At 37.6% G+C, this 25,419-nt stretch overlaps 1 protein-coding gene across 1 annotated transcript in view; it reads right to left on the bottom strand.

Annotated features, from left to right (window-relative positions):
• Positions 1-25,419, bottom strand: part of CFTR (CF transmembrane conductance regulator) — a 112,706-nt gene that overhangs the window by 64,868 nt on the left and 22,419 nt on the right. Inside the window, exons 7-11 of the mRNA XM_039343983.1 lie at positions 23,326-23,451; positions 19,422-19,668; positions 17,253-17,345; positions 11,269-11,451; positions 9,970-10,161 (exon numbers count right to left, since the gene is read on the bottom strand). Of these exons, the coding sequence (XP_039199917.1) occupies positions 9,970-10,161; positions 11,269-11,451; positions 17,253-17,345; positions 19,422-19,668; positions 23,326-23,451 (841 nt within the window). The remainder of the gene's footprint in view (positions 1-9,969; positions 10,162-11,268; positions 11,452-17,252; positions 17,346-19,421; positions 19,669-23,325; positions 23,452-25,419) is intronic.

The raw sequence follows: 25,419 nt of genomic DNA, 5'->3' as shown, positions 1-25,419 counted from the left end.
TAGTTAGCAATTGTAAATCTGAATATTATCAGTACAGTGAATTCATTGTTATTTATTTCATTTGCCAACATTTACATCACTTCATATTTGCATTAGCTGTTAATAAATCACTTGTATTCAAAATTTAGCTAATGGGGCTCAACATAGTATTTGACCCTTGAACTTTTTTGAATAGGATAATACTCTAGCCCTATTTATGGAACCATCTGGGACCTGCTAATTCCTTCCTTTCATTACAATAATAACTTGTTTTTAAACTATTTTCCTGTAATTCAACAATTTCTAAACGTTCTCTTCTCCCACAATGCTTAGTTTATTAAGTAGGCTTCATTTGATGCTTGGTTGATATTCTTGGCAATATTCTGGTGTATAATAGCTAATGAATCACCCCTAGGCACATTCTGTTTGATACTTTCATGGAATCCCAAGGGATTGATGAATCAGAACCTGCCTTTGAAGAAGTCTTGGACTTCTACCCTGGATCTAATGACATAGGATGAATGACTTTCTCTTTAATTACACTTTCTACTGATTTGTGATATTTCCTGAATTCTTCTTGTTTTCTGGCTAGCATTACACTGATAACATTTAATTTTCATTTAGTGATTAAGTCAGTAATTTCACATGAGGTTCTTTAAGAACAGGCTTTTTTCTTAAGAGATTGGTTTTAATTAAACTCTAGAAATGTATTCCGTCTGAAGTTCTGCTATACTGCCTCATAGTGACAGTATGTGTGACTTATGGGGTGATGGCAATGGTGATATTAGGACTGTTCCAGAAGGGATGAATGAAGAACAGTGAGACTATATGGCAATATATTTCCAGCAGAGTCATCCAAGGAATGAAGTATATCTCAGTTACCCAGCTAAAACAAGCAGGCAGTTATAGCAGGCAGAGATGATACAAGAAGATACTAAAGCTGGGTGATCATTTTAATGATAACAACAAAGGCATCGTTTCATACTGTGTAGGAGAAGGCAATCATAACCCACTCCTGTAAGATAGGAGGAGCAAGATAGATGGACTCAATTCAGTGGTGGGATTCAGCCAGTTCGCATCATTTCGGCAGAACCAGTAGCTAATTTTTTGTTGCCCAGGCCCAGAATATACTTCTGGAAGCTGCATCCACCCAGAGAACTGGTTGTTCACATATTTGAATCCCACCACTGATTCAATTACAGCAGAGACACTTGAAATATCAGAAAACCTGAATGGCCAGGTTAGGGACAGATCATCCTGGACTCTATATGATGACTAAAAGTTAACACCAGCTTACAAGTCCATAATCAATGAATCAAACCTGTCAAACAAGAGATTGATAGGTACTGTAGATCAGGGGTGTCAAACTGCTGGCCCACAGGCCAGATGTGTCATGCGGAAGCCGCGCCCACCCCATTGCCAGCAATGGCAAAACTGTCCCAATACGTTGTGCGATGTCACGTGATGTCACAGGTTTGACATGTCTGCTGTAGATAGATAGATAGATAGATAGATAGATAGATAGATAGATAGATAGATAGATAGATAGATAGATAGATAGATAGAGCGAGCAAGCGAGCTATACTGGAAAAGTCAGGGTATAAACCACCTTGAGTTCTCAGATAAGCTATAAATGCAATAAGTAGATATTGATAAACTGCATAAGCCTGACTATAACTGACCTAATCCATGCACTTTCATTTTCAATAAAACAAGCCAACAGTTACTATAATTCTTTCTTTCCACATTCCCATATCTGATTTCTATAATCTGTACAATGAAAAAATCAGCACCTGAATTTCAATACCTAAAGACTCACTGAGTACACAGTTAAACATTGTTGTTTATTAACTGCTAAAGATTCCCAAACCACAATATATTTACCAAAGGTGTGTAAGTGAAGGTTTCAATATGACTTTAGCGTTGATCTTAACACTAACACTCTTGCATAACATAAATTACAGCCATAAATTTTATTTCACAGAACTGCAATTTAAGACTATGGTATACTAACAAGACAATGTTATTCAGTTAAACAATTTGTTATGGCATTTTGTCATCTAAAATATTTGCCTGTAATAGTATAATTACTTTACAAAAATAATGTACATTCTGGATTACCCAAAAGTATGGTTGCTCACACAACTGAAACAACCTTCCTGTACCATAAAAAACATATCTTAATTCAGAATTTTGTTTCTTACAATGGTCAACTTAAAAGCCTTGAGATGCTTGTAGGAACATGATGGAGATATAGACCCATTCCCACCATTACATTACAAATAATTGAGGGGATGTTGTCCTTAACATAAAGGTAACATTAATTCTTAAGAACAAGTAGTCTTGATAGATCTGAAATTATTTTATACATTTCCTTTGAATGGATTAATATATTCACAGTGTGCATAGATTTTTGTCTTATATTAGTGTTTTCATGTTTATCAAAAGTAAATTTTAAAATAAACAGAAAATATCCTAAACATCTGGGATGTCCCACTGTGACAATTCTATTGGGATCAAATATTGTACGTTATTAGGTAGACTTATGCATCCATTAAGTAAAAAAAATCAAACTACAATTACTAACCAATCAATATATTTTATTAAATGATATTTGAAGCTAACAGATATATCCTTCAGGATTGAACTGGGATATAAATATGATTAGTAAATAAATACTGTAAAATGTAAAACAGTCTAAAAGCTACAAAGCAAACATGAAAAACAAGCAAAATACAGCTGTAAGGAATTTAATATTCCTTACAATAAAGGGAAAGATAGTATGAAAATTCCAGCCAAGGAATAAAGAAAGAGGTTTTAAAATATTAACACTCTATAGATTAATATTAGGATCTAGGGCTTCAGGGCCATGTGCCCCAAACAAATCACTAGCCTACAAGGACAGATCATTTACCTAGGGTCTGTAATCCGTGCTCTTCGGGCAGAAATTAGGCATCCAGTTCAGCCACTCTACTCTAGTAAGCCTCCATGCTATCAGCCCCCTTTACCACAAAGATCCTGCAGGAGAAGGGCAGTGTGGACAACTGAGGGTTCTGGCAGGGTGAGAGCTGTGAACCATAAACACCAAGCTTTCGCTATGTCCCTGCACAATAGTTACAGTGCCCTTGCTGACCTTAATAGGGACATTAAGGAGACAGGTAAAGGTATTTGTGAAGATAACTCAAATAAGCAGGGGATTGTGGTCTGAGACGAAGAACTAGATTTCGACAGGGAGAAGTGTGAATCAGGTATTGCACATCAGTCATGCAAGAACAGAAAGGCACCCAAAAAGAGAAGCTACCTTCTGGTAGGTGATTCAATTATAAGGGATGTAAATTTAGGAAAGGACACAGAGGCTTCGAAAGAGGTCAGGTGTCTTCCAGGTGCTACTGCCAGTAGGGACAAGAAGCGTATTTCTAAAATAATCAAGAATGGCAGCAAGGACTGTGATGTGGAGGCTATTGTACATTTTGGTACTAACGATCTGTCCCAAAAAGATGTACTCTCTGTGCAGAATGATTTCCAGAGCTTGGGGAAGGAACTTAGCAGAATAGGCTGTAGGCTTACTTTCTCAGAGGTTTTACCAGTGTATAAGGAGCAAAACGGAAAAGGCCAGCACATAGCACAATTCAATATGTGGCTAAAGGAGTGGTGTAAAGGGGAAGGCTTTGATATATTAGTCACGATGTCAGTAGCTGGTCCAATCAAAAGATGTACAAAAGAGATGGTTTGCATCCATCAAAAAAAGGGACTGAGTTACTTGGCTATAAATTCACAGATTTTCTGGAGGGAAATTTAAACTAAACAGCGGGGACAGGGAGTTAATTGATACGGAACAACCCTGTCCCCGGCAATCTAAAAATTATAGGGCTATCAGTGCATGTAGCATAGATGTGTGTGTGGACAAGAATACCAACCTTGCTATCAAGCAAAATGAAGCCTCTAATAGCGAGTGCCACACAAAGTGCACTAACCAAATAGGTGGTAAGACAATTGGGGAACTCAGGCACCACACAGGTTATGTAGAAAGGAAACACAGGGCCACTCACAAAGAACTCAAATGTTTATACACCAATGCACAGAGTATGAGGAGCAAACAGGGTGAATTAGAAATTCAGGTTAATGAGGTCAGATACGATATTGTTGCCATTATGGAAACATGGTGGGATGAAACCCACACATGGAACACACAGCTAGAGGGATTTAAATTATTTAAAAGAAACAGACCAAATAAAAGAGGAGGTGGAGTTGCTCTCTATATAAGAAATAACTACATCTCTACAGAAATAGAGCACAACAATGATAAAAACTGTCTTGAATGCATTTGGGTCAATATAAAAGGGGGAAAAATGACATTGCCATAGGTGTATACTACAGACCACCCAACCAAACAGAGGAAATAGATGAACTTTTTGCTAGTCAGCTAACTAAGGTATGTAGGAAGCACATCACAATAGTAATGGGCGACTTTAACTACCCTGACATTAATTGGGAAACAAACTCCACACCAAGTGGAAGATCAAACAGGTTCCTGGCAAATCTAGCTGACAACTTTGTCTCCCAAAAAGTAGAGAAGGGAACTAGGGGATTAGCCATTTTGGATCTAATTCTCACTAACAGAGATGAAATGATAGAAGGTGTTGAAGCCATAGGAACCCTGGGAGGAAGTGATCATGCAATATTAGAATTCAACATTATAGAAGCACAAGCAATAGAACACAGTCAAACTAGAGTCTTGGACTTCAAGAGAGCTAATTTCAATAAACTTAGAGAGGGCTTGGGAAGGATTCCATGGATGAGAATCCTCAAGGGGAAAACAACTCAAGAAGCTTGGGAAATTTTGAAAAATGAGATAATAAAAGCACAGTCTAGCACAATACCAACAAAGAGGAAAAACAACAGCTCTCAAAAGAAACCAGCATGGCTGCATAAAGAACTCTCTGACAAATTGAAAGATAAAAAGGACAAGTATAGAAAGTGGAAAGAGGGGAACATAACTAAGTCAGAATATCAGCAAATAGCCCGAGCCTACAAAGATGAAGTAAAGAAAGCCAAGGCTCAAAATGAACTAAGGCTTGCGACCAAAGTCAAAAATAACAAAAAAAGCTTCTTTCAACATGTAAAAAACAAGAAAAAAGTGAAGGAAATGATTGGTCCATTAGTGGGTGGAAGTGGCAAGAAGGTGACAAGCAACAGGGAGAAAGCAGAACTATTTAACTCATTTTTTGCATCTGTCTTTACACAAAGGGAAAAAACAGACCAACCTATCAAAAATAGTGCCATAAAAAACAAAATAGAAACACAAGTTAAGATAGGCAAGAAAATGGTAAGTGAGCACCTGTCCAGCCTAGATGAGTTCAAATCACCAGGACCAGATGGATTACACCCCAGAGTTCTCAAGGAACTGGCAGATGTGATATCGGAACCACTGAACTATATTTTTCAAAGATCCTGGAACACAGGGGAACTACCAGAGGACTGGAAAAGAGCTGATGTAGTTCCCATCCTCAAAAAAGGAAAAAAAATGGATCCAGGAAATTACAGACCTATCAGCCTGACCTCAATACCTGGGAAGATCCTGGAAAAGATAATCAAACAACGAATCAACGAACACCTAGAGGCAAACAAAGTCATTACTAAAAGCCAACATGGGTTTGTCAAAAATAGATCATGCCAGACAAATCTTATTGCATTCTTTGACCAAGTGACAAAATTAGTGGATCAGAGGAATGCTGTGGACATAATTTACTTGGACTTCAGTAAGGCATTTGATAAAGTAGATCACAACCTACTACCTGATAAGATAGAAAAATGTGGGGTAGACAGAATCACCACCAGATGGATCCGTAGCTGGCTGACCGGCCATACTCAGCAAGTGGTCCTCAATGGAACTGCATCTATATGGAGGGAAGTGTGTAGTGGGGTGCCCCAGGGCTCTGTTCTGGCCCAGTGCTCTTCAACATCTTCATCAACGATTTGGACGAAGGGATAGATGGGGAACTCATCAAATTTGCAGACGACACCAAGCTGGCAGGAATAGCCAACACTCCAGAAGACAGGCTTAAGATACAGAAGGATCTGGACAGACTTGAACACTGGGCACTAACTAACAAAATGAAATTCAGTGGTGAAAAAAGCAAGGTTCTACATTTAGGCAAGAAAAACCAAATGCAAAAGTACAGCATAGGTGGCACCATGCTCAATAGTAGTAACTGTGAGAGGGACCTCGGAGTCCTAGTAGACAATCACCTAAATATGAGCCAGCAGTGTGCTGCAGCTGCCAAAAAGGCCAACACAGTGCTAGGCTGCATTAACAGAGGGATACAATCAAGATCACGTGAAGTATTAATACCACTCTTACAATGCCTTGGTAAGGCCACACTTGGAATACTGCATCCAGTTTTGGTCACCACGATGTAAAAAAGATGTTGAGACTCTAGAAAGAGTACAGAGAAGAGCAACAAAGATGATTAGGGGACTGGAGGCTAAAACATATAAGGAACGGTTGCTAGAATTGGGTATGTCTAGTTTAATGAAGAGAAGGACAAGGGGGGACATGATAGCAGTATTCCAATATCTCAGGGGCTGCCATAAAGAAGAGGGAATTAAGCTATTTTCCAAAGCACCTGAAGGCAGGACAAGAAGCAACGGGTGGAAACTCATCAAGGAGAGAAGCAACCTAGAACTAAGGAGAAACTTCCTGACAGTGAGAACAATTAATCAGTGGAACAGCCTGCCTCCAGAAGAAGTAAATGCTCCAACACTGGAAGTTTTTAAGAAGAGACTGGACAGCCATTTGTCCGAAATGGTGTAGGGTTTCCTGCCTGAGCAGGGGGTTGGACTAGATGACCTCCAAGGTCCCTTCCAACTTTACTACTATTATTAAATTGGCTATGGGAAAAATAGGAAGGCATGGATAAAGCAAATTAAAGAGATGGAGAGAGGGGATTTGCAGGGAGTTCATGACAAAACAATTTTTCAGCATATTTTCTCTCAGAATTTAAACACAACTTAGGCTATTTTGTAGTCTAGTTTGAGTTATTAAAAACAATTTATATTCAAGAAACTTTTAAATATATAACAGCAAAATCGCAAATCCACAAGACAAGTTCCTAACCATTTGAAAATGTGCAATTTTACAAGTTATTCAAAACTTTTTCTGTGCAAACTCAAAAGTTTGCAATTGCTGTAAAACTTCAGTTAGCCCAGTATGAGTATTAACCCTTGTTTACTGGTCAGAGATGTATTTTTAACAATTCATATTCATGGTGAACACAGCTGTCATTTGTTTTCATTAAATATCTGCATTAGAATAGAAATATGTATTGCTGGTTATGAAAATCCTTTATATGAAAGCAGCCTATATTTCTTGGATTTAATTGATAAATTAACAGTTCAGCCATAGAGGGATAACTTAGAAGTAAGCCAATCGTATTGACTGTGAGTTAGGAAAAATTCTATTCTATTCTATTCTATTCTATTCTATTCTATTCTATTCTATTCTATTCTATTCTATTCTATTCTATTCTATTCATCTACCTACTCTACTTTACTCTACTCTACTCCACTCTACTCTGCTCCACTCTACTCCACTCCACTCTACTATGTTCCGTTCCATTCCATTTTATTCCATTCCATTCATCTTGGATGGGTAACTATCATTCTGTTTTCTGCCTACATGCTAACCAAAATTCATCCCACTTGGAATATTTGGATAGACTGTTTATTATATTCTCATTAGAACCTACATTAATTTAAGTCCCAAGATTTAAATGTTTATTGTATTGTCCTTGCTTTTTTCTAGTTCCAGAAACACTTTAAGATGAGTTGGCAAAGAGAAGGCACCTCTTATTCAAAATAAAACCAGTTTCACAAAATAATAAGGTGATTCAAAGTTAAACAGCACACACCTTTAAGAATTCCCGATTCTAACTGAAATTATTTTTGTACTGAAACCTATACCAAGACATTTTACACACAAGATCAAAAACAATAAATAAAGTACTCCACCCTCTCAAATATGCATTCATACCACATTACAGAATGAACATTTCTCCTGATATCTCAGACCTAGAAAGTTATGTAAACTATTTTCTTCTGCTTTCATAAGTGAATAATTGCATTTGATAAAATACCTGAGACATCTCCTGTAATTGCTCAAGAGAAATTTGATGATAAATTTATCAGGAACAGATTGCACACCACCTTTCAATGAACAAATGTCTTAATCCAAGATATCAAATAACCGAGGCATGAATGGAGGAGAAATTACTTGACTTTTCACTTGACAATATATAATATGAATGACATGCGAAAACAGGATTATTTCCAGAACACATTCAGATACGACAGTACTATCCTGCAAGTGTAATACATGAGCAGAAAAGCAGAGATGGGCTAGTGCTGGATATCACATTATACTCTTTTTTTAAACTGGTATTTCCAGTTCCTAATATACATACTGTATACAGCAGCTAACCTGACTTTCGGTATGCATGGCTTTTTGTGGATTATTAGATGACATCAGAACTATAAGATGTTCAAATTGTACAGCACTTTAAATGATTTGTTTGTTTATTAAATTTATATGGTTGGCCAACTCACATATAGTGACTCTAGACACCTTATAGAAATAAAACCCACCCCTCCTGGCACAACAATTAAACCCCCATGATTGACTCCATATTATCATGGGATCCCCAGTCTCATTGTCAAAACCATGTTTTCACGGCCTTTTGAAAGGTGTCAAAGTGGGGGCCACTTTTTCTACCACAGAGAAGAAGACCCTTCTTGTTTCCACCAGACTGAGCTCCTTAAGAGAGGAGACCTGAAACACATATCCTGCGCCTCTGCACTCTGGTGGGTCAGATAAATATAACTATAAAAAGATGGTTCTTCAAATAACCTGGCCTCAAGCCATGTAGGGCTTTAAAGCCAGCATCTTGAATCGGACCCAGAAGCAAATCAGCAGCCAATGTAGCTCCTCCAGGAGAGGTGAGAGATATGCAAATCTAGACTTTCACAAAATGTGAGCCACCACATGTTGAACCAACTGAAGTTTCCAGATACTTTTCAAGGGCAGCTCCATGTAGAGTGTATTGCAGTAATCCAGATAGGAGGTGACTAAGACATGGCTGATTTGTGAGCAGGATTGTTGGTCAAGGAAAGGGTATAACTGATGCACAACCTGCAGTTGCTCAGAAGCCCTTCTAGCCATGACTGCCATCTGCTCCTACAATTAGGATTGTAGTCATACATAAATCAGGCTCTGTCTTTGAACCTTTGATTTAATATATTGAAGCTCTTAAATATTTTTCTTTGCTAACCAGATTCAGCAATCAAGTGGCATGATTTGACTTCGTGATGTGGTTTATTTACCACTTTTGGTAGCTGGATCACAAAACAGAGTGCCTGATAATAAGGTTTATCCATGGAACAGTAATATTTTAGTATACTACAAAATATAAACAACTAATTCTTCTTCAAGTATGCTTATTCTCGTCTTGTAGAAGAGCACGTAATAGCTCAGAATAGTATTTATTGATACTATTTCTTTCAGATCATACTTCGATTAGCCATACTTAAATATAACTTCTTCATATTTTTCAAAATGGGGTATTATTATTTTTTTTAAAATGTAACTTTAAGTCCATTGTTATTTAGAAATATTCATTTCTTTATTTAGAAATATTTAGTCTACTTCTGAGTGTAGATTGGTCTATGATTTTGATACACACCGCTCCATTTATAAGATCACCGTAGGAAATAAAACTGCCTTTCTTCAACAAAATAGATGAAGAGCTACAACAATGAAATAAATGATACATGTATGGGATTCATATAACCTTATCTCGAACTATAGAAATGTTTTAATTATTTAAAATTTACACAGTATTTCCTATAGTGTGCTACAATTAATTTTAATTATCTTTTTGTCTTCAAGTAACTTTTTTATAATTATTAAGAAAATACAGACAATTGAAGACTAACCTCTTTTAACTGACAGGCTTTGATGACACTCTTATATCGGTATTCATCGTAAGAAACACCAAATATTATGTTTTCTTTAATTGTTCCAGGCATGATCCATGACACTTGAGGACAAAAGGAAATTCTTCCACTGTGTTTAATTTTACCTTCTAAAGGTTCCAACTCTCCCATGATCAGCATTAGAAGAGAAGTCTGTTATTGAGAATGTTAGCAATAATTAATATTTGTTCATTAATACAACGTATATATATCGAGTTCTACAAAACTTGACTGTTCTTATTCTGCTATTTTTAGACTAATGGGACATACCAAAATCAAATTTAATCTTTAAAGCAATATAGGAGAAATGTTTATAAATCTGCTTAATTCTAGCACCACTCAAAATATACAATTATTAAAAACTCAGGAAAAAGCATCTAGACATTAGCATCTTAATTGCAATACTTCAACTTTAAAAGGCAAAAGAAATGTGAAACTGTCTGTAAGCTCTAAATCTGGTGCCTACCTGTGCTTTTTTGAAAATATAATTGATTAATTTTTAATTCATTATATAAACAATATGTACTGATCTTGTATTTCTTGATATTTATTTCAGCATTTTATTTCAATACTAGTTTGAAAAATCTTCAGAAAGCTATGGAATACATATTCCAAAATCAAATGACAAGAACCTACTTTAATTGGAAATAATAATCTACTAGCAATCAGCATATTTCAACAATTGAGAATACATGTCAAAAGCAAATGCAAGCACCAAAATAAAAAATTAGCTTTAAACAATTTTATAAGTTATTCGAGGACATAGAGTCTGATTTGCATAGTTCTTTGCAGAATTTACCACTTTTGACATTCTTAGCATGGAAATAAATATGAAATAAACAAGTAATAATGAAATAAATATGAAATAAATAAGTATGAAAAACTATTGAGCACAATAAGAGTTTAAAAACATTATACTTTTCAAAGAGTCAAGAGTATCATTCCTTAAGCATTAATAGATTGGAAATGCCTTAAGTTTTAGATTCTTTTCATTGTTTTTTTGGGAAAAAATCACAACTTTTATTTTGTTACAATTTCATTTTTTTCATTTTAAAAATATTTCAAATGTTGGGGACCTCCTCAACTATATTGATTACCAGTTGCAGAGGAAATGAATGGCACATTGCAATACTCAAAGATACAGAGCTCATGTTATTATAGGCAGAACAATATTTGTGTTTTAACTTCAGCCTACCTTAGTTTCTGTGCGTATGAATTAACATGTTTATATTTTAGCAATCAGGCTTTTTTTTTTTTTACCTTGCCTGCTCCAGTAGATCCAGCAACAGCAAGCAATTGTCCCTTTTCAATCTTGAAGTTGATGTCCTTAAGGACAGGAGTAAAATGAAGAGTGAAATTAGTGAAGAAGAGACCACCATTTGTTGATGGAATCTTATTATTACTGTTCTCCTGTTTTGTTTTTGTAAAGATCTCGCCACTTCCCTGAAAGAAAAGAAAGAAAGAAAGATGATCTTTCATATTGTAATACCAAAATACCAAAGAGTAATGTAGACTTTTTTCTTTATATCTGATCTTATATTTTAGATATTTGTCATATGTAATGTTGCCACCTCCTATTTTCACCACAGTAACAATATTGTTATTATAGGTGGGTTTGGTTGAATGACAATTCAGCGCTCTGACATTCTAGAATTTTTCTTAGATATTTACCCCATTAAAATTATTTCATTTGTTTTTGTTATTTTCAAAATATCTAGCATATCTGAATTAGTTGTTAGTTTACAGTGAGACTGTACCATGTGTTTATGTAAGTATGTGTGTGTGTGTATATATATTCTGAGGTTTTTGCGGGTGTTTGTATGTAGGTCCTTGGTTATTCGGGTTTTCTCCTGTGTCAAATTGGAAGTGTCTTGGCGACGTTTCGACAAAGTCTCATTCATCATCTTTAGGCTGGTGTTTTAGGCTTCGTGCTTCTAGGAGCAATGTGTGATTGTAGCTGTTTCTTCCTTTTAACTGCCAGTGGGGGTATGAACTGATTGGATGAGAGCCTGGCTGTGTTCTGATTGGATGGAGGTGTGTTCTGGTTGGTTAGGAGCTTGGCTGTACTCAGAACACACCTCCATCCAATCAGAACACAGCCAGGCTCTCATCCAATCAGTTCATACCCCCACTGGCAGTTAAAAGGAAGAAACAGCTACAATCACACATTGCTCCTAGAAGCACAAAGCCTAAAACACCAGCCTGAAGATGACGAATGAGACTTCATCGAAATGTCGCCAAGACACTTCCAATTTTACGCGGGAGAAAACCCGAACAACCAAAGACCTACATACAAATACCCGCAAAAACCTCAGATATATATATATATATATATATATATATATATATATATATATATATATATATATATATATGCGGGTCTTGGCATATTTGGGTCTTTTCCCGTGTAGGATTGAGAGTATCTTGGCGACGTTTCGATGAGGTCCCACTCGTCATCTTCAGGCTGGGGTCTTCGGCTTCGTGCTTGTGCGAGCAAAATGTGATCGGAGCTGTCGTCTCTTTATAAATAGAGAGACGGCAGCTCCGATCACACTTTGCTCGCACAAGCACGAAGCCGAAGACCCCAGCCTGAAGATGACAAGTGGGACCTTATCGAAACGTCGCCAAGATACTCTCAATCTTACCCGGAAAAAGACCCGAATACGCCAAGACCTGCATACCTGTACCCGTGAAAATCTATGAAAACAAATATATATTATATCCTGGTGTTCGTTTTTTCTTTTATTTGTTTACATACATACATACATACATACATACATACATACATACATACAAGAAAAAACGAACACCAGGATATAATAAACCAGCCTGTTTAATATAAACAAGCCTGTGGTTAAGAAGAGTCACTAAGCTTTCATCCGGCCAAAAAACTGCCAGCGTCATCAGAGTTAGAATAGCAGGAGATTGGGAAGGCAGCTCATATAGCCTCCTGCCTCTGCACCCGGCTCCTTGAGCGCGTCATCGGCCCGTTGATTGTGTTAATCCTTATCTCACTGAGTTGTTCCTCATCAGGCAAACTGTCTTTGACTCCACTGGTTGTTTTACGATCCTCAAGTGCTCTTTTTGAGCGTGTGCAAGCACTTGGAGGGCGGCTTCAATCTGTCCCTGCGCCCAGTCCCCCTCCCTCCCAGGGCCATTATCTTCCCCCAATCTCCTGCTATTCTAACTCTGATGACGCTGGCAGTTTTTTGGCCGGACGAAAGCTTAGTGACTCTTCTTAACCACAGGCTTGTTTATATTAAACAGGCTGGTTTATTATATCCTGGTGTTCATTTTTTCTTTTATTTGTTAGTATAATGCCCAGGATTCGCATTTTTAGTATTTTAAAAGACAATTATGAGTGAGCTGTGTTGCTCCACGCCAGGAGATGGGAGAAGCTCATACGGCACATATCCACTGGCTACCATAAACTGGCTTTTCTTCATGAGTGCCTCCGAGGAGATCTACACCCCAAGTCATTACGAAGAAAACCCCTCGTACACTCGGCAGAGTGCCAGAGGATTACCCGTCAATTCCAGCATTGTACCATGCGCGCTTTAATCAACAAACATCATAGGTGCATAGGAATGTGGATGGTAGGAATCCAAGAACATCGTGAATGCTGCCATGCCACACTGACACATCAACATTATCAGGCACTCCACCAACAGGTCCACCAGGCCATGGTAAGAGCGAGTCGGCAAAAAGCAATGGCACTCCAATGTAAAATGGATATCTTACAGGTGCCAGATAATGGTGGGCATACTATTAAGCTAGTCCACAATCTGTCCTCCAAACCCCTGACCCAGGAACAGATTTCCCTCTTAGAACAGGATGCAGGCCACAACCTGACGGATGCATGGGCAATTGACTTCGTGGCATCTTTAGAGCCTACCATCCAATGCATGGAGGCCAATGACGTGGTCAGAAACACAATCAGACAGCGGGTTACCAGCCTGCTGATTAACCATAAATGGCATCAGGTGCTCCCTAGAGAGGAGGAAAAGGCCCTGGAACAACTAAAAAAGAACAACACTATTGTCATACTCCCAGCTGACAAGGGCAGGGCAACTGTGGTTATGGACAGATCAGCGTATTTTGACAAAGCCCAGGCATTACTTAATGACACTATGGCCTACAGAGTCATCACTAAAGATCCAATGACAACACACACAAACCGCATCAATAAGGTACTTAGCAACCGCAAACGTCGGTGTAAAATCAATGACGACACATTGAGGAGGATACATCCCAGCGACGCGGCCATGGCTAGGTTCTATGGTCTCCCGAAGGTACACAAAGAGGGGGTCCCCCTATGACCAATTGTGTCCTTCAGGGGCACACCCACTTTGGGACTAACCAAATGGCTTAGCGGTCGCATCAGCCACTTGGTCGACAACAATGAGACCACTGTGAAATCGGCTGAGGAGTTTCTGGAGAGAGTAAAGCCCCTAATATAGAGAAAGATGAGGTAATGATATCATTTGACGTTACCTCACTCTTTACCTCTATCCCCCAAGATCTGGCGGTCATGGCAATAAGGGACCTCCTACAAGAGGGGCCTGAGCAACATAAGGACTCTTTCCATACCAATGATTTAATACAGTTGCTAACCCTGTGCCTGAAGACATACTTCATCTTTCGGGGCATAGTATATGAACAAATAAAAGGGACGCCAATGGGATCCCTCATCTCAGGCATTATTGCTGAGGCAGTTCTTCAGTGGCTAGAGTCAATAGTAATGTCTAGGTACCGCCCAAAATTTTGGGCACGCTATGTGATTGTCAAAAGACAGGATAGCGCCAAATTCTTGGAGGAACTGAACTCAGTATATCCAGATATCTGCTTCACCACAGAAGAAGAGATCCAAGGCAGTCTTGCCTTTCTGGATGTACTGACAGCTGACGCCCTAATGGCACATTGTGCACGTCTGTATATCGCAAACCCACCCATACAGACAGAATGCTACATTATAATAGCAACTACCCAGTAGCACATAAAATCAGCTACATCCGGATGCTGTTTAAATGGGTTAATTCCCATTTAGCCCCAGGCAGGGCTAAAGCCGAGGAGAAAAAAATCTCCATCACATCTTCATGCACAATGGCTATCCCATGGGGTTTCTGAGACACACATAGTAGTAGACCACATCAAAATCATAGAGACTCACGCTCCAATGGGACAGCAATGCCAGCCACACGAACAACCCTCCCTTATATTCATGGTGTCTCCGAGGCCATGGCATGGCTGTTGGCCCCCTACAATGTGAGCGTTGCCCACAGGCCCGAGTACACCCTTAGGACCAAGGTCACGCATCCAAAAGAACCGCTCCCCAACGGTCAAAGATCATCTGTGGTTTACAGAATTAATTGCAAGGACTGTGCAAGCAATTACATTGGGGAAACCACTAAAAGACTGAGGACCAGGTTTCATGAACATGAACTGGCTATTAGAAGGCAGGAGCAATGCTCACAAGTGTGGGCTCATATTTCCAGCTCTGGCCACACTTTCGATCTGGCTAATGCAGAGGTTATAGCTCGTGAGATTACCAAGAGTGGCCACCTACTCAAGGGAGTCTGGCTCTCTAATGAAAATTCTATCAACCGGCATATAGACCTTGTGCCGGCCTACCAGACGCTTAGGAGATGGGAACAACAGCACCACGGCCTACTGAGAAGACATTTAACTCTTCCTTGGCAGGACTGGAGTGGTAGAATGATGGATGAGACAGACACGATCTCCAAGGAAGAAGATGACAGCGTTTTACATAATTGGGACGATGGCTCTATAGATGGGATGACCATGACTCACATGGACTGAGATGATGGACCAAATGGCCCTAAGCCAGGGATGGAAGCGCTGAGGCAATCTGGAAGGAAGGGGAGGGAGGGGGAAGACAGAGAGCAGGAATGCCGGAACAGCTGCTTGTTGCAGACTGGGGCAGAGGAATTACGACAATGGCCTTGGGAGTGGGGGAGGATAATGTCCCTGGAAGGGAGGGGGACTGGGCACAGGGACGGATTGACAGCCGTCCTCCAAGTGCTTGCACATGCTCAAAAAGAGCACTTGAGGATCGTAAAACAACCAGTGGAGTCAAAGACAGTTTGCCTGATGCGGAACAACTCGGTGAGATAAGGATTAATACAGGGTCGATAACGCGCTCAAGGAGCCGGGTGCAGAGGCAGGAGGCTATATGAGCTGCCTTCCCAATCTCCTGCTATTCTAACTCTGATGACGCTGGCAGTTTTTTGGCCAGACGAAAGCTTAGTGACTCTTCTTAACCACAGACTTGTTTATATTAAACATGCTGGTTTATTATATCCTGGTGTTCGTTTTTTCTTTTATTTGTTAGCATAATGCCCAGGATTCTCATTTTTAGTATTTTAAAACACACACATATATTTAATTATGATCAAGGTTGATCAAATTTCCCTTTCCAGCATTATCCAGAATTATGATTTGATGTAAATTGTGAATTAAAATAAATTTTATTAATCTTTTCCATAAATCAATGTTATTTATTTGTTAGATTTTATCTCACCTTTATTACATTATAAGTAACTCAAGACAGCAAAGATATATAATACTCCTTCCTCCCCCTATTTTCCCCACAATTATGTAGGTGAGAGAGAGAGAGAGGCTGGTCCAAAGTTTCCCAGCTGACTTTCATGGGAAATAGAAATAGAATTCACGGTCTTCTGGTTTCTAAGCCAGAGCCTTAACCACTACATCAAACTGATTCTTCTTTTGATGAAAATATTGCATAGACATAGTTAATTGGATATATTACTGTACTCAAAAGTATTATAAGGAATATAACACAAGACTGACTAATAACAACAATAATAAAAATAATACAATGCCAATATTTTATGACATCTTAGGTTTTTGGGTAGAACCAGTGCAACATCAGTAAAGAAGCTATAGCCATGGATTTATTTTGTTTGTTATAATAACCATAAGGGAAGTATTCATCTTATACCCTGACATGGAGAGGTTTGCATATATAATAACAAAAATGCTACTTATTAGCATTGTCAGAATGCAAATCATTTTATTTCAGTAATAATGAACTAGCTGAAGTACCTCCAACTGCTACTACCTACTAATCTGTCCATTTTTATATAATTGCCAAAGCCATTAAATGTTGCCATATTTTAAGGGTAAAGCTACTCTGTGAGTACAGTCAGCCTTCCTAGATTGTGGCATGGTTTCATGCAACAATAATCAAATTGTAGTATTACCTCATCCCAAAAAGCTGTTACTTTATCCAGTTCAAGGCCTGTGGTTGTTAAATTATATTCCAGTGTTTTGTATTCTTCTTTTTGCAAAAAATCCTGTAAATTTAATTGTGAGAGTTTTAAAGACAAATGTAATACAATATACTTAACTTTGGACATTAAATGGTCCTTTTTATTTTCCTGTTCTCATACCAAATAATGTTAATTAAAAGATGGAAATGAATGACTATAAATAGCCTATCTATTCCAATGAAAATGTATATTGAAAGCTGTGACATGATATGGTGGGAAAATGTCAAGCAATATATTTTAATATTGAAAAAAGATATCCTTATTATATTTGGATTCTTATTACTTCTTAAGTCAAAAATATGAACCAGCCAAAATCACCTCTATTAACTCAATCTATGCCATTGTCGCTTCCTATTACGATAGTTGGACTATTGTAATGTGCTCTACTTGGGGCTACCCTTGAAGAACAAGGGAAAGGGGGGACATGATTGAAATCTTTAAATATATTAAGGGTATGAATAAGGCTTTAGAACAGTGGTTCTCAACCTTTTTAATGCCGTGACCCCCAACCGGTCGTAAGTTGAGGACTACTCAACTGGTGCAGCACCGTTTGCAGAATGGGACTTTTGGCAGGCTCAGCAGGGCAGAGACAGACAGCCTGGACAAGAGAGTCTATTCTATTGGCTTTCAAAAGCCAATAGAATAAAAGGGAGTAGCACAGCTAAGGAAAAGGGGAAAAAATGGCGGACTGCGTTGTTTGGCGACCCCCGTGAAATGGTCATTCGACCCCAAATGGGGTCCCGACCCACAGGTTGAGAACCACTGCTTTAGAAGGCAGCATTTTTAATATTAAGCAAAAATGAATAACTTCAACTGACAGGTGGGAGGCTCAAAAGTAATGTTAGAAAGTTTTATCACAGAAAGAGTAGTGGAGGCTTGGAATCAACTTCTAGCAGCGGTGGTGGGTCAATCATCTGAGTTTAAACACTCTTGAGATAAACACATGCCTATCATGTGACAAAAATTAAAAAAAAATTAAAAACTCAAAGGGCAGACTCAATGAACCACTATATCTTTTCTGCTCTCTCTATATATCTTTTCTATGTTTCTATAAAGAAGCTATCATTGGAATGAAAAGGGGCAGCATAGGCAGCAATATATATATTTTTCCTTAACAAATTTATATGGCTGCCTAACTTAACGAAATAACTCTGGGCAGTTAACAAAACACATGCATAAAATATCACACTATTAATTAAATGAAATAACAGAGAATTTAACATCAGCCAAAGTTCCCCACCAAGTGCTCCCAAAACACAGAACAGGCCACAAGTACTGATCTTGACTAGCATAATGATCTCTGCATTTGAACTAGTCTTCAAAACTTTCCAGAAGACCGACAGGGTTGAAGCCATCTGAATCCAGAGATGAGGCTGCATCATAGGGCATGCACTAGAAAAATATAAACATGCTGGCTGGTTCCCACTAAATGACAGTTCCACAGAAAAGACCTGTAATATATCTACTCTGATATAACTGATGGAGTAGGCAGGCTCTAGGATCCATCTGTGAAATAATATGATAATGGGCGTACCCTGATATACTTATGTGACCTTCAGCTTTGGGAGATCAATTGGTTGCCTATGGGCTTCTGAATATGATTCAAGGTGCTATTTGTCATCTACAACCAGGGCTTTTTTTCTCATAGAACGCCCAGAACGGAGTTCCAGCACCTTTTTTAGATGGAACCTTGTAGAGTAGGCAAGGCAGGTTGTATGACGTGTGTTAGTTCCAGCACCTTTTTTTTTTTTTTTTTTAGAAAAAAAGCACTGCCTACAACATTCCAACCCTAGTTATCCAAGACACCATCTCCTCTGGCAATCATTTACCCATCCATCCATATACTATCAACTCTCTCCAAATCCAGTACTGTCATCTGATGAAGCCTCAGATCTGGGCTTTTTCCATCACTACCCACATCATCTGGAACACCCTCCTGGTGGAATTTCTGCCTGTTAAGTTAAAACTGGTTTCCCAAATAGCATTTAATAAAAATTGGTAAAATAATACCCTAATATATTTTGTATGATAAATTGGCAAGATAAGACACCACAAAAGAATAAATTATATCTTGCATGGAATTAGATTTAGATACTATACCTGTATCTTGTTTATTGCTCCAAGAGAATCATACCATGTCTGCACTGCCCAAGGGAACTGTCTAGTGACTGTCATTCGAAGAACAATGCAGTATGATATGGTAGTAAATATTTTTCTAAGAATAATTCCATGGCTCAGTGCATATGGAAGGACAGCCAAAAATACCACAAAAAAACCAGAGAAGAAGAAAGCTGAACTATTGAAGTATCTCACATATGCAGCTTTTCGGGTCAGCTTCAGTTCACTTCTGTAAAATGATAGGCAAAAACTGAAAATCTAATACAAAAATAGAAACTCTACATCTAGAATGGCATAACTCTAAAATATGAAACAATTATGAATGCAAATAAGCAAGTTTTAAAAGTTATACTAGTTTGGAATGTGTATTGGAACTGTGTTGAAAATGCAGCTACCAATCTTTCATCAAATTGTATTTTACTTAATGTGCATCTCACCTCAGGATGGCATATAACAATTCTCAATACCCAAGTTCACTCTTTTTATTCATAACAATTAAACTGAGTAACAGAGACTGACAAAAAGATTGTCCAGTGAGCTTCAGAGCTAGGTGGGAATTTTAAATTCAAAGAATTTACTACAATATTATAGTTTTCATGAATCACTATTTTAACTGAAATACAGGGCTTACTGCTACAACAACACTGTACTTTCTAAGGCAAAGTGAAGTTCTACAACTTGAAATTACATTGAAACCAACATTAGATCTAGTTGGCAAGTTATGACATATTATATTTGTTACTGCATCTCTTTTGCTGTCAAAATGCTAGGGATTTCATAAAACTATGTAAGTCAAAGAATGTATGGGTAGGGCCAGAATAATTCTTTTCTCTATGTAAATATGGGTATGTCTGTGCTAAGAAAGAGTGATAAACACACACTATGAAAGAAACAAGAACAATGAAAGCAACTTCCCTTTTGTGTGTCTTACAATTTATTTCACTTTATCTCTAACATGGCTTTGAAAAAGATCTAAAGATTTCAAACTAAATACTGCCAAATAAAATAATTCAAGCATTTTGAATTTGCATTACTTCTAGAAAAAGGAGTCTTGAAATACATATTAACTGGAGAACGAAAGTACAGTAAATTTCTGCCCATTGAGTTGTTAGAATGCAAGGGCTTATGTGCAACAGTTCAGGAAACAATAAAGCTCCTTATTAACATAAGTCCAGACAGAAATATGTACAGTGAGATAATAAAGAAAAAGCAGTAGATTTTGTTTTAAAGCACCCTTCACTCCAGCAGAATGCTGTAGCAATAGGAAGTTAATTATTCAAAGAACATGCATCATGTTGAAGGTTGAATTGAGAAGAAAAGCTCTTTCCCCAGAGATTTTAGTAGCCTTGGAGTTGATATAAGCAGTCAAACACTAAAGCAGACTATGAAGAGTTTTAGGAGGAAAAAATGCAGAACTAAATATCTGACCAAAGATAACAAATCAAATTCACTGTTGATATTTGGAACATGATAAGATAGGAGTGGGGAATTCTTTGCCTCAAGATTATGCATAAACCAGGTGTAATTAAATGATTTTTATTGGATTTCAATGGAGAGAAATAAGTCTTGTAAATGTAGTATTATTGTTACTGTAAACAGCAATAGCACTTTGACTTATATGCTCCTTCACAGTGCTTTACAGCACTCTCTAAGTGGTTTACAGATTCAGCTTATTGCCCCCACCAATCTGGGTCCTCATTGTACCAAGCTCAGAAGGATGGAATGAATTTGTAAACTTTTATTGATTAATGAAATTTATATAGAGTGAAATATTCAATGAAAATTTGTTTTAGAAAGGTTTTAATGAGTCTATAACAATATAAATAGATAGAGAATGTTAGTCTATTTTTAATTATATGATTTGGATGAAATGTTATATTAGTGAATGAATTCGTTTTAGATATTGACTTGATTATAATGTCTTTAAATAAATGGAGTTCACTAAGCCTAAGTTAAATGTGAGAAGATATATAGGTTTTTATAGATTAATTTTTTTATTGATTAATGTAGTTGATGGTTAGACATAGTAATGAATGAATTCAATGAAAATGTACTAATCTGATTATAATATTCTATATAGAGAGGGAAATACTTAAGAAATAATGGGTATATATTTACTATATTATTGTTTGTTTTCAAAAAATGGATCACCACATTTCCACGTGGGTTCTTAAGCTGTGTTGGTGTAAAATGGAAAACTAATAAAAATTGTTTTGGGGAAAAAAAAAAAAAAGAAGGATGGAAGGAGGCTAAGTCAACCATGAGCCAATCAGGATCAAAGCAATCGAATTCCTGGCAATGTGAACAGAGTTAGCCTGCAATACTGCATTCTAACCACTGTGCCACCACGCTCTAATTAGTTCCTTGTCAGAAATTTTATACTTTTCTAGTATTACATGAAAAATCAGTTGGACACTCTTCCAACAAAAATCTTTAGTATTGAAATAATCATCTGATTAACAGGTGAAACAGTTAAGGTATAAATTCATGGACAATTTTGAAAAAGTAAATGAGAAAGTTAAATACAATACAAATCTGAAACAAGAGACTGGCATTTTAATGAATGAAAATCAGAAATGGGTATTACTTTGATTTTATTTTATTTTTTAAAAAAGCAATTTAATACCGACAATGTATAAACCTATTAAAATATTTTTGAGAAATATCAGTTAGAACCTCACTGCCAATACTTTTCTATTTCTATTCTGACTTCCTTTCATTTCTTTCACTTTCAAGGTATACAGGATCTTCAAATTAGATTGAATTTCTTTTACCTTAGAAGATTTATATGAGCTAGTTGTAATTTTAGCATTCTTTCTATTTTCTAAAGAAGTATAGTTCCTACTAAATTTGAACTGCAGTTATTATTTATAATTCGTACACTGTGTACCAGACACGGTCTCCAAGTTTTCTTTTAAAAAACAGAATATAATGGCACACCCAGTTCTACAATAAGCACCTGAAGGCAGGACAAGAAGCAATGGATGGAAACTAATTAAGGAGAGAAGCAACCTAGAACTAAGGAGAAATTTCCTGACAGAACAATTAATCAGTGGAACAACCTGCCTCCAGAAGTTGTGAATGCTCCAACATTGGAAGTTTATAAGAGACTGGACAACCATTTGTTTGAAATGGTATAGGGTTTCCTGCCTGAGCAGGGGGTTGGACTAGAAGATCTCCAAGGTCCCTTCCAACTCTATTATCATCATTATTATCATCATTTTCTGCCAAACAAATAATAAATTATTTATTAAGGAAAATATAGAGTAATCATATAATATTTATGAAAATGACTCATAAAATAATTCTAAACAGCCAGTAATCTAGTCCCAGATATAAAGACTGAGAAAAATTCCTATTCACAAATATGGACTTTTATTGTTTGTCTAAATATTTCAGCACAGAGGTAGAATTAGACAGGAATATGAACAAATGATTATTTTCTACTTCATTGACATTTGATCTCCTTTTAAAAATAAAAATCCTGTCAAATTAAAAAAAACAGCCTGCCATTCACACACTCTGGTTCCCCTCCCCCCCCCCTCCAGTCAGGCCACCAAACTGCAAAGGTTGGGGAGGCTGATCTAAATGACCTATTGAAAGATGATTTCTATTATATGGTTGATTTCCAGATAAAAATATAAGAACCAGGTATGATTCCTGGGGAAAATGATTTTTACAAAGATCTTATTCATATAACATAGACAAAGACAGCACAGCACAGCACAGCAGGTAAAAATAGTTGTTTGGATCAGCATGACTCAACAGTTTTATTAAAATCAGGATATAATGACAATTATTATCTTACAAACTAAACTTTTATCTCATTGTTGGGTTACACAACATATATGCCATGCATGTAAGATAGACAAATATAAATACTTACTGTCGCAGACTTTCAACCATATTTTCCATTGCATCTTCCCAACAATAAGCCTTCACTGATTGTATATTATCTATCATTTCTGAGGTAATTACAAGTCTTTCGTTGATCTTTCCAGCTCGCTGATCTCTGTAGATAATTATGTTGTATATTTAATACTCATCATACTGAAAATCTGGTAAGCACTGCACACAATATTCTATCAATAAAGTTCTATTCATGCTATAAACCAGAAGTGTACAGAAGATTGTACTTTTTTGTCATTCTGGTAACAAGTTCTTAAAATACTTAAAATGTCATATGATACTGTTCAAACAATTCTTCAATACTTTTAGAAAGCTGCACTGTATAGATGTGCCATTATGTAAAAATCAATGCAAAATACAAAGCTGAAAATCAATCATTTGAGAACAGTAGCATTATGTATATATGTAAAAACACTAGCACAGTGTGTGTGTGTGTGTGTGTGTGTGTATTGCTCCACTGCCCTGGAATAAATTTCCATTGAGTCTATGAAACTTTTTTCTGAACATGTAACAATAAACATTTAGGAATATATTGAACTCCATGTGGAAATAGCAAATAAGAGTAGTACAAATATAAGTTTTGTTGTACATAAGGGGAAGTTTCTTATAGCACAGTCCTACAGGCAATCACCCATGCTCCTTGCCATTTGGAACCTGAAAAAGCAATGTAAAGAATAGTGTAAGCCCTAAAGTAGGCCTAACTTAATTTTTTTTAAAGATGGGGGGGGGGGAATTGTCAACTATTGTTACTTCTGTTCTTCCTGCCTGTGCCATAACACTTCCTTTATGGGATTAAGTCTTTTTGCCCCACAAAAGGTTATGTATAGTTCTTAGGAATCAAAGAGTTGCCCACTTAACCAAATTTTGTTCTTTATTTCAACCACTTCCAGCTTCTCAAAGCATAGCTACTGAAATCAAGGCAAAGGAAGATATACTGTATCATGTCAAGACAGGACCACTTGTTTGATATTATTCCTTAATTATACGTATATAAATTACATATAGGTTATGTGTAATATATATAATGTGTTGCCCATGAAACAGAGTTAATGTTCCAAATATTCTTGGTCAGGCTAATACAATAGGACAAAATGTTCAGCTGCTGAAGAAACTCTAAGATGCTTCTTCCCTTATCATTATGGCCACCAATTACGCATGGCTTGCCCACAACCATAAGCTATATGACTTCTGCCTATATTTTTCTGCTCCGTGTTGAAGGTAGTTTTATGGCTTCTTTATTTAAGAAGCTCTCTACAACCTTATTACGGCATTTATTCAGTAACAGTTCAAAGTTAACAATGATGCTGAAACAAGGGATTAAATCCTTAAAGTTATGAGCATTGCAGCATCCATGTGGTCACGTGATCAAAATTCAGGCCCTTGGTAGCCTGCTTACACTTACGACTGCTTCAGTACTTCAAGTTTCCCTACTCCACTATCTCCCCCCATCTATGCCCTTTTGGCAGCCTCCATGCTGCAGTCTCTGTTGCCCTTGCTGAACTTTTACAATCCTCTTTCTCCCATTGCTGACCAGGTATACATGGCATGGCCTTTCGTGAGGCATCTTCTGGCTGTGTGAGGCTTTCTTTGCAAGGTTACACACAGGGATCCTCAGGAGACCTGGGAGAGATGGTCTGATGTAGCCAGCAACTGATTCATGAAGGGCCTGGGTGAGGCATGCCTCAGCAGCAGCGAGAGCTAGAAGACAGCAAAAGCCAGCTGTGGCAGCAAAGTGCAGGGGCATCAGAGTGCAGAGTGGTGAGGATGACTATGGCTGGGATTACCTGGGGTGGCTGAGCTTTGCACCATGCTGCTGGTGCAGCTGGAGCTTCCTGGAGTTGCTGCATCTTCGTGCCATGCTACAGATCAAGGGCTTCTCGTGGCCCCAGAGTCAAAAGAGGGTTGCTTGCCTGCATACAAGGCAGGATGCAGGGTGGCCAAAAGGGCAGAAATGGAAGGGGGCAAGGCAGTTGGGCAGAACTGCAGGGAAAGAGGTCCTTTATCTTATTAAAATTAAGGTTTGGGGCTGGGAGGGACTAGATTAGATTACAAGGGGGCCTCAGTTAACTAG

The sequence above is a fragment of the Crotalus tigris genome, unplaced genomic scaffold, assembly GCF_016545835.1.
Source record: "Crotalus tigris isolate CLP2741 ecotype Arizona unplaced genomic scaffold, ASM1654583v1 scf7180000017883.2314494, whole genome shotgun sequence".
Classification (NCBI taxonomy): Eukaryota; Metazoa; Chordata; class Lepidosauria; order Squamata; family Viperidae; genus Crotalus; species Crotalus tigris.
The sequence above is the reverse complement of the archived record's forward strand: the minus strand, read 5'-3'. Positions and strand labels throughout refer to the sequence as shown.